The sequence below is a fragment of the Penaeus vannamei genome, chromosome 13 (genome assembly GCF_042767895.1).
Source record: "Penaeus vannamei isolate JL-2024 chromosome 13, ASM4276789v1, whole genome shotgun sequence".
Lineage (NCBI taxonomy): Eukaryota > Metazoa > Arthropoda > Malacostraca > Decapoda > Penaeidae > Penaeus > Penaeus vannamei.
Window position 1 is genome coordinate 6468752 of NC_091561.1, and position 10000 is coordinate 6478751.

Here is a 10000-nt window from a genome sequence, read left to right on the forward strand (position 1 = left end):
TGAATCCCGGGTTCTTCAGACCGCTTTCTTATACATATATATATATATATATATATATATATATATATATATATATATATATATATATATATATATATATATACAACGCCTATGGTAATTTTTTTCACACCACGAATATGCATTTACTCTATTTAATTTCGAAATAGAACTTTTGTATTCATGCAATACGTTTTACATACATATATGCATTCAGTATATATGAGTATATATCCATACACACACACACACAAATATATATATATATATATATATGTGTGTGTGTGTGTGTGTGTGTGTGTGTGTGTGTGTGTGTGTGTGTGTGTGTGTTATATGAAAAAAACACAATATGTATATGCATATACACACATATTGTGCACATTTATATATATATTTGTGATCGAAAAATTGAAAATACACAAACTAGATTTACTGGAACTAATTTATTTATCTTTTATGTTTTTTTTCTACCATGGTTTCAACATGGTAGAGTGTTTTACCCTTCATATATGTATATATGTGTCTAAGGTGACTTCCGAATAAGAAAATATACTGTATATGTACACAGTATGTGTATATACATATATATATACATATATACGAACTTGAATATAGGTAGATAAATAAATTTACATATATATGATACATATACATGCTTGTATACATACACACATACACACACACACACACACAATATATATATATATATATATATATATATATATATATATATATATATATATATATGCGTGTGCTCGTGTGTGTGTATTTATCAATTTGCATACAAATAAATAAATCAACAAATATAGATGTTACATGTGTATGCATTTGCACACACACACACACACACACACACACACACACACACACACACACACACACATATATATATATATATATATATATATATATATATATATATATAAGAACCACACAAATACTGTGAAATTGCTTTTAATTAGTATCATACTAGTTCCATACAAATTACTTGTCCGTACATACTAGGCCAGTGGTTTCCAACCTTTTTCATTCTGTGGCCCCTGACCAATGTATGTCAATCTCCATGGCCCTGTTCAGTGTATGTCATCTTTTCAGATTCAATCATTACTCCTTATGAATAGTGTAATGTGCCAATAACTATAGGACAAGAACAGTTTGTGGAAAGATTCTAATGCAATGATATGAAAGAGATTATTATATGTCGGTACTGTAGGTGAAATAAAATTCAGTTTAATTCGACATAAAAATTTTCATAATGTTCCAAGGCCCCTAGGTTGGGAACTCTTGTACTAGGGTAACGAAAGCGAAGTTTTGAATATATTCCCCTTGGGCACTTGTTACGAAAATGAGCTTTCTATTGCAAATGGCATATTGCAGCAAATGCACATCTTTCCAGACAAGGACTCGAAACTGGTACTCAGTATGGCAAAGGGTGGGCAGTGCTTAACGAACTTGATTACATGCCCGAATAAAACCTATGGGCTATTGTAAGTTGGTTTCGTACTTGATCATACTTCAACTGGCATTAGGTCAAGTCGTTGAAAGATAGGGTAGTTATGCATTTGTGTCAATGTATTACTGTGTCCCGTATCTCTCTCTTTCTCCTCTCTTTCTCTCTTTATTTATCTCTCTCTCTCTCTCTCTCTCTCTCTCTCTCTCTCTATATATATATATATATATATATATATATATATATATATATATATATATACTTTCATCATGTGATATCACCTTTGTTGCTTGAAATTTTCTTATACGGAAGAAATGCAGCAAGACAAATCGTGAAACGATAATACAGAACATCATCTTGTGCGTAGGACAAAAAAAAAGACGGAATACATAAACCAAACATTATCAAAAAAATAAATAAATTACGAAAACCATCGCGTCCACAAGGGGAAAATAAGAGAATGAAAAGATTATTCGAAGAGGAAAGTAATCCGTGAAGGTGAAGGTTTCCGTCTGTGGGTGTGGAGATTTTTTTCTGCCTTGTCCGTCGCAAGGCCGTTCCCTGTTCTATATAAGACTGTCTGCCTTCGTTTCAAGCACCAGTAACCCCTGAGCCATCACCATGAAGTTCGTAAGTAATCTATGGTAGACCAAGACCCAAAACGAAGATCTCTTAACCAGATTGTACTTTTTGTAGTATAGTAACCGTAGTCAGTCTGCATTTACTTAAAATTCGAAATGGAAAGAAAGAGATCGGTTACTTGTTTTTTCTTCACAAAATGCAATCAATACATAAGCTTCGGTACATACACATTTACACATTTGTGTACATGTTTATATATATTTGTGTATGCATGCACGTACATGCATATACATAAATAAACATATACATATTTCTATACATTTGTATCTATATGTGTGCGTGTGAGCATATGCATGCATATACATAAATACATATACATATTTCTATACATTTGTATCTATATGTGTGCGTGTGAGCATATATACATATAAATAATGTATATACATATATATAGTATATATGCGTATACTTTTATTTGTGTGGAAATGTACCATATGGCGTGTGTTAGTGTTGCCATTTTAAAAATATATATATAAATAAATAACGCTTTTCTTTTACTTCATCCTAGCTGATCCTTGCCTGTGTCGCCGCCGTGGCAGTCGCCGCCCCTCAGTACAGCTACGATGGTCCTCGTGCTGCGTCCAGTGAGGAGCGCGAGTTCGTGCCAATCCTCAAGGACGACCGCGTCCACGAGGAAGATGGAACTTACAACTTTGACTTCGAAGCTGCCAACGGCATCAGCTTTTCCCAGGCTGGATCTCCTGACGGCGATGAGGATGCTGTGATCAAGGCTGGAGAATACTCGTGAGTATTAGGGAAATTTACATTCTTTGTGTCAGTCTTTTTATTTTCACTGATATTATTATTGTATTCCTTTGGTGTGTGCTGTAAAATGTCAATTAAAATGTTACAGGTACACTGCTCCCGACGGCACTGAAATCCACCTCACCTACGTTGCTGACGAGAACGGCTTCCAGCCCCAGGGCGCCCACCTGCCCGTGGCTCCCGAGTTCCCCCACCCGATCCCTCAGTTCGTCCTCGACCAGATCGCTAAGGCCGCCGAGGAGGACCGCAACCGCGCCCGCAGCGACGACTCCGATGAAGTTTCCGTCCCATCCAGCCTCTACGGACGACCTAACTAAATTCCATGAAATGATATTTATTCTATTTATAATAGAAAGGAAATTTTAAATGAATGTGGTGTATTACCTGACCTTATCTAAATAATTCATACCGATTTTATAGCAAGTCTTACTGTCACTGATATGCTATACAGTCCCAGTTACGTTTAGCTTATGGAAGAGTGCAAACGATTGTCGGAACCTTTACTTGGTCTGTACTTAAACTGAGTGGTCTGTGTGGTTAATACACGATATCAAATTTGGGACATTCTTGGGCTGGCTTGTGGTTTGGACCGTCCTGAAACAGTGTACAGTACCAATTACGTTTAGCCTATGGAAGAGTGCAAATATTCGTAGGAACCTCAATAGTGGTCTGTTCAGAATTTTAACTGAGTGGTCTAAATCTTTAATACACGATATCAATGTTGTGACATTCCTGGGCTGGCGTGTGGTTTGGATCGTCGTGACAAAGTAGATGCACTACGGTGACTTTCGATTTGAAAAAAAAAAAAAAAAATAGCGTTCGATGATGTATCGATTCCTAGTTATAGTTAAAAGAAGCAGGACTTAAGATCATTCATCAAAAAAAAAAAAAAAAAAAAAAAAAAAAAAAAAAACTTCATGTATGAAAGTCATCGGACATCCTAACCATATGCTTATGCCACGGCGGCAACTTCCCTTATGACACCTGCGTTTGACATTTGAAGGCGATATGTTCAATGGTTAGATCCCAGGACTCCGATCCTCGTGGTCCCGACGCGGCTGTTGCGGAAACTCCCTGTGGTCCTACTAATAGCTCGAGCCCAATCTCACGGCGAGAAAACCACATATCGCCTTCAGATGTCAAATGCAGGTGTCATAAGGGAAGTCGCCGCCGTGGTATAAGCATATGATTAGGAAGGTCATCTAGTCAGGTAAGGGAAGGACTGGCAAATATCTTCTCAATAATGAAATTAAAATTTGGAATAAGTGGCTGTTTAACAAATATGTATTTATGTGTGTGCATACATATGAATACATATATTCATGTGTGTGTGTGTGTATACATATATATACATAAATGTGCATACATACATATATTATTTGTTTATGTATATATAAGGGCAACGCAAATCTACTAATATGATACTAATTAAAATTGAATTAAAATTATTTTTAATTAGTATCATTTTAATTCAACACAAATTAATTGTTTGTTCATAACAGCATAATGACAATGAAGTTTCATATATCATCCCCTTGGCCATTCATTAGCACTGATTCAGAAATCCAAATGCAATGTCAGATTTCTATGACAAATAACACACTGCGGTAACACACTGATATAGATGTATAACTAACTTCCCAGACAAGGACTCGAAATCTGCACTTTAAATACGACTTACAAGGAGCTTGACTGATATTGAACTTGACCTCATAACCAAACAAAACCCATATGTTACTACAAGCTACTTTTATAATGCATCATACTTTGACTAGCAATGGTTCGAGTCTTTGTTAGGGAGCTGTAAATGTACGTTCATGTCAGTACATTACTCTGAAGAAGCTTGGAAGCTTGAAGATAAGTTCACGTTTGTCAGGATGCAAGTCAGTGAGTGACCAAACGAAGGTGTATGGAAGGGAACATGAGAATGAGAAAACGGCACATCTATTCAGTGTATTCTAAGGGATTGTATTCATATGGAAAACGATATCCTAAAACAAAAGCAAATGTTTGTGTTGATATATAATAACATTTGCACTATTAGAGATAACTCCTCTCTTGTCATTTCTCTTTTTCTTCATCTTATCCGCATTCGAAAAATCTGTCGGTTCAATGTAGCAGGCCTAGTTATAGAAAAAAAAATACATGCATACCCTAAATACATTTTTTAAGTCTGAATGTGATGGAACAATGGATAGCAGGGCCCCCTTAAAACATTTTGGCGGATGTGAAATATATTTTTGACATTTTAAGATCGTGATCCGTAATCCTTTTGGCTAACTTAGTTTTAGAATATTAAATGCTCACAACGAATGAGCTAAGAGTGTGTATGTGTATAAACGTACTTACGCATGTATATATGTATGTGTATACATGTATGTGTGTGCACGGATGCGTGTAAGCAGGGGCACATGTGGATGTACCTATCTTTCGGAAGTGCAATAGACACTCATATTCGTGAAACTTCAATGACAAAGGTAAATGCCCCCCCCCCCCAAACAAAAAAAAATAGTTCACGAACGGAAATGTTAAACAGAAATGCTGAGGGTAAAGGTTACTTCTGTGGCTGTGGAGAGATTTAAGGGGCCTTGTTCGTGGCAAGGTCGGTTTGAACTACGGTATATAAGATCAGCTGACTTCTTCTCAAGCACCAGTAACCACTGAGCCATCATCATGAAGTTTGTAAGTAACTTTTGACAGATCTTTGTGTATATCTTCGATTCTTGTACGCATCAGCATTGTTAGTTCATTGATAAAAACGATATCGAGGAATCCACACTTTTTATAAATGTGTGTCACATGTCTTCCATATAAGTGCACTTAACCGTTCGCGACGATGTAAAGTACCACATTTCTGTTATTACAGCTGATCCTCGCCTGTGTCGCCGCCGTGGTAGTCGCCGCCCCTCAGTACAGCTACGATGGTCCTCGTGCTGCGTCCAGTGAGGAGCGCGAGTTCGTGCCAATCCTCAAGGACGACCGCGTCCACGAGGAAGATGGAACTTACAATTTTGACTTCGAAGCTGCCAACGGCATCAGCTTCTCCCAGGCTGGATCTCCTGATGGCGATGAGGACGCTGTGATCAAGGCTGGAGAATACTCGTGAGTATCAAGAATGTCTGCATTCTTTATTTCATTCACCTTAGCTCCACTCATATGTCTGCTATATTCTATGTGCGTTCTGATTTAACATCTATATGTTACAGGTACACTGCTCCTGATGGCACTGAAATCCACCTTACTTTCGTGGCTGACGAGAACGGCTTCCAGCCCCAAGGCGCCCACCTGCCCGTGGCTCCCGAATTCCCTCACCCGATCCCTCAGTTCGTCCTCGACCAGATCGCCTTCGCCGCCGAGGAGGACCGCAACCGCGCCCGCAGCGACGACTCCGATGAAGTTTCCGCTCCTTCTGGACTCTACGGACACCCCAACTAAATTCTGATATGATGTATTTATTCTATTTATGATCGAAATAGAAACTTAAATGACTGTAGTGTATTACCCCTACCTTACTTAATGCCATTTTTACTAAAACAGAAGTATAAGTGTATGCATAGATATATATTAATATATATTTACATACGCAGGCATGTATGCGTATCTAAAGCGTATACGTGTGTAAGTCCTAGGCATTCAATGTCTAACTCTATAGCTATCACTTTCAGTCGCTAAACATCCCAGTCCTTCTTGCTTTTGGCACTTTGACTTCCATTCTCCTCTCAGTCTCATTCTTCACGAGTCCCTCTCTCTTTTTGGGGCGTCACCAATCTAGTTTTTTACTGTTTTCTTAATAATTTCGATCAACTATCCAAAGAACAGCCTCATTTGTAAAACAAACCGTCTCCTTCATCTTATTTAGTCTTCTCTAGACCCACATTTCAGATACAACCTTGTGATGTAAATTTTGTGCATCAAATTTCTCGGCCACAAAATACCAGTCTAGTCCAATGTTTTGACAATCTTCTGTTATACAGTTACCCTTTTAAATGTTCCCCTGCTGTTCTGGATTGTTTTTTTTTCACATCTGTTATTATCACGGAATAAAACTCTTCAGTATTTACAGTAACTGCCACTCTAATATGATACAGGCCAAGTCAGCTTTCTTGATGTTTATTTTTCTGTTCTTTATTTCCATATATGCATTGCATTTTTTAGTTGCTATATGCATTCTTCATTACATATTCATATCGTTTATATTCAAACTGTTATCCATGTATAAATTAAGTTCATTCCACTACCATAAATAAACGTTCCATAACAATCACGAAGGAAAGTCAAAGTTGGGAGAATGATTTTTTTTTTTAAAGGGGAAAGTTGGGAAAATAGGAGGTAAACGCCCACAAACAATAACTAGTTGGTAATCCCCACTTTCCTTCTACATTTGTTGAGCGAAGGAACAGGGAACAAGTCACGATTAAAAAGTAGAAAAAAATAAAACCCGTCGTCTGGAAGGATTAAAACGGAAATTATACAGGGAAGAAAGGTGAAAACAATTCAAGACCTGGAGAGAGGGCCGATTTAAGGTCGTCGACTGGAGGGGAAGCGCCCATCCAATGCATGGACCCTGATCAAGAATGATCAGTTATCTTCATTTGTCAAATAAGTTTATAAAGATACATAGGCGCGTGTATGTGTCTGTGTGTGTGAATATATACATTTAATTATGCAAGCGCGCGTGTGCGTGGGTGGGTGTGTGTGTGCATCGTCATTTGATCATACAAGCGTGTGTGGGGGTGTGTGTGTGGGTGTGTGTGTATTCATTTAATCATACAAGCGTGTGTGTGTTTGTGCGTGTGTATATACTTTCCTGTGTGAGTGTGTGTGTGTGCATATATACATATGTTGATATACATGTAAACACACACACACACACACACACACACACACACACACACACACACACACACATATATATATATATATATATATATATATATATATATATATATATATATATATATATATATATATGCATAGATTAATATCTATGTGTATATATACATGAATATGTATTTATATGTAAATATATATATAGATAGATAGATGTATATATGTATATATGTATATATAAATATATAAACATATATATATACATGCAATACGCATTCATACATATATGCATGCATATATACATATACACTTATTCATACATATATATGTGTGTGTGTGTGTGTGTGTGTGTGTGTGTGTGTGTGTGTGTGTGTGCGTGCATATATACACATATGTACATGTATATATGTACATATATATGCATATATATATACATATATACATGTATATATGTACATATATGCATATATATACATATATACATGTATATATGCGCATATATATGTATATATACAGATATATATAGATAGATAGATAGATAGATAGATAGATAGATAGATATAGATATAGATATAGATTAGATCTACACACATGCATATATAGATATAAATATGTGTGTATGTGGAAGTATCTGCATATATATATATATATATATATATATATATATATATATATATATATATATATATATATATATATATATATATATATACATATATGTGTGTGTGTGTGTGTGTGTGTGTGTGTGTGTGTGTGTGTGTGTGTGTGTGTGGGTGTGTGTGTGTGTGTGTGTGTGTGTGTGTGTATGTATGTATGTATGTATGTATATGTATATGTATATATATATATATATATATATATATATATATATATATATATATATATACATTCTCGAGAATTAGTTCCGTTCATTGGAAGATTAAACATAAAATTTCTTCAAAACAAAAAAAGTCTATTATATATACATTTATATATATATATATATATATATATATATATATATATATATATATATATATATATAGTGGTTCATGAAAAAAGAACACATTTTACCCTAAAATGCAAATCAAAATGTACCGATGTTTATTTGTCTTTAAAAAAAATCGTATGCAAGTTGAAATATTTATGGTCAAAACTGTCCGAATTAAAGGTATATCCTAGTGTATAAAAATGTTTTTTTACCGGAAGAAACATTTCCGTTTTCTATACAGCCAATACGTACGTTCATTCACAAAATGCGAGAACAAAAAGCAACCCCCTAAAAATGTTTATATAAGACAATGGTGGGGCAACAGAGGAAGAGGGAAATCGAAGAGGAAAATCAGTAAAGTCAAGGTGAAGGTTCCGCCCGTGTTTCTGGGCGTCGATAGTAGTAAGGTCGTTCTGAGCTATATAAGATTCAGTGACTTCGTTTCAGGCACCAGTAACCACTGATCCATCATCATGAAGTTTGTAAGTAATTCGTGGTGAAGCAAAGTAAAATGTGTGCATGTGATTGTTCTTCTTATATTGGTTTATTTGAGCATTAAGATGACTGACGCCGAAATGCATTCGAGAGTTGTGCGTTTTAGTACCACTGACTGCAAAAATATTTGAGTGGAGACCTTTTCACTAAGATCCTAAAATAACATGATTGTACATCTTATGGTCACAGCTGATCCTCGCCTGTGTCGCCGCCGTGGCAGTCGCCGCTCCTCAGTACAGCTACGATGGTCCTCGTGCTGCGTCCAGTGAGGAGCGCGAGTTCGTGCCAATCCTCAAGGACGACCGCGTCCACGAGGAAGACGGAACTTACAACTTCGACTTCGAAGCTGCCAACGGCATCCGCTTCTCTCAGGCTGGATCCCCCGACGGTGATGAGGACGCTGTGATCAAGGCTGGAGAATACTCGTAAGTATTACAGAAGCTTGTAACCCGTATTTCAATTAATTTAGCTTCTATAGTATCTTTATTGTATTATTTCTTAGTCCTAAATTGACAAATGGTATTTTACAGGTACACTGCTCCCGACGGCACTGAAATCCACCTCACCTATGTGGCTGACGAGAACGGCTTCCAGCCCCAGGGCGCCCACCTGCCCGTGGCTCCCGAGTTCCCCCACCAGATCCCTCAGTTCGTCCTCGACCAGATCGCCTTCGCCGCCGAGGAGGACCGCAACCGCGCCCGCAGTGACGACTCCGATGAAGTTTCTGCTCCTTCTGGACTCTACGGACACCCCAACTAAATAGACACGAACAATGTATTTATTCTATTTATGCTCAGAATAGAATTTTAAATGATTGCAGAGTATTATCTAACCTTCGATGCGTGTTTTAT

General features: G+C 36.8%; 2 protein-coding genes across 6 annotated transcripts in view; both read left to right on the top strand.

Moving 5' to 3' along the window:
• Positions 1 to 10000, top strand: part of LOC113830179 (cuticle protein AMP1A-like) — a 122797-nt gene that overhangs the window by 106514 nt on the left and 6283 nt on the right. For 2 of the 5 annotated variants that reach the window (XM_070128783.1, XM_070128782.1), the window contains exons 1-2: positions 9109 to 9136; positions 9339 to 9574. The exons of 1 other annotated variant lie outside the window; for it this stretch is intronic. In XM_070128783.1, the coding sequence (XP_069984884.1) occupies positions 9128 to 9136; positions 9339 to 9574 (245 nt within the window). In that variant the 5' untranslated portion in view covers positions 9109 to 9127. Of the gene's footprint in view, positions 1 to 5471; positions 5537 to 5720; positions 5957 to 6060; positions 6344 to 9108; positions 9137 to 9338; positions 9575 to 9679; positions 9965 to 10000 lie in introns of those variants that run through there. 2 more of the 5 variants (XM_027383385.2, XM_027383382.2) reach the window with 2 other exon arrangements.
• Positions 1949 to 3225, top strand: LOC113830178 (cuticle protein CP14.6-like). The gene is made up of 3 exons (XM_027383384.2): positions 1949 to 2077; positions 2598 to 2833; positions 2943 to 3225. The coding sequence occupies exons 1-3, from the start codon at positions 2069 to 2071 to the stop codon at positions 3169 to 3171; spliced, it is 474 nt and encodes a 157-aa protein (XP_027239185.2). The 5' UTR covers positions 1949 to 2068; the 3' UTR covers positions 3172 to 3225.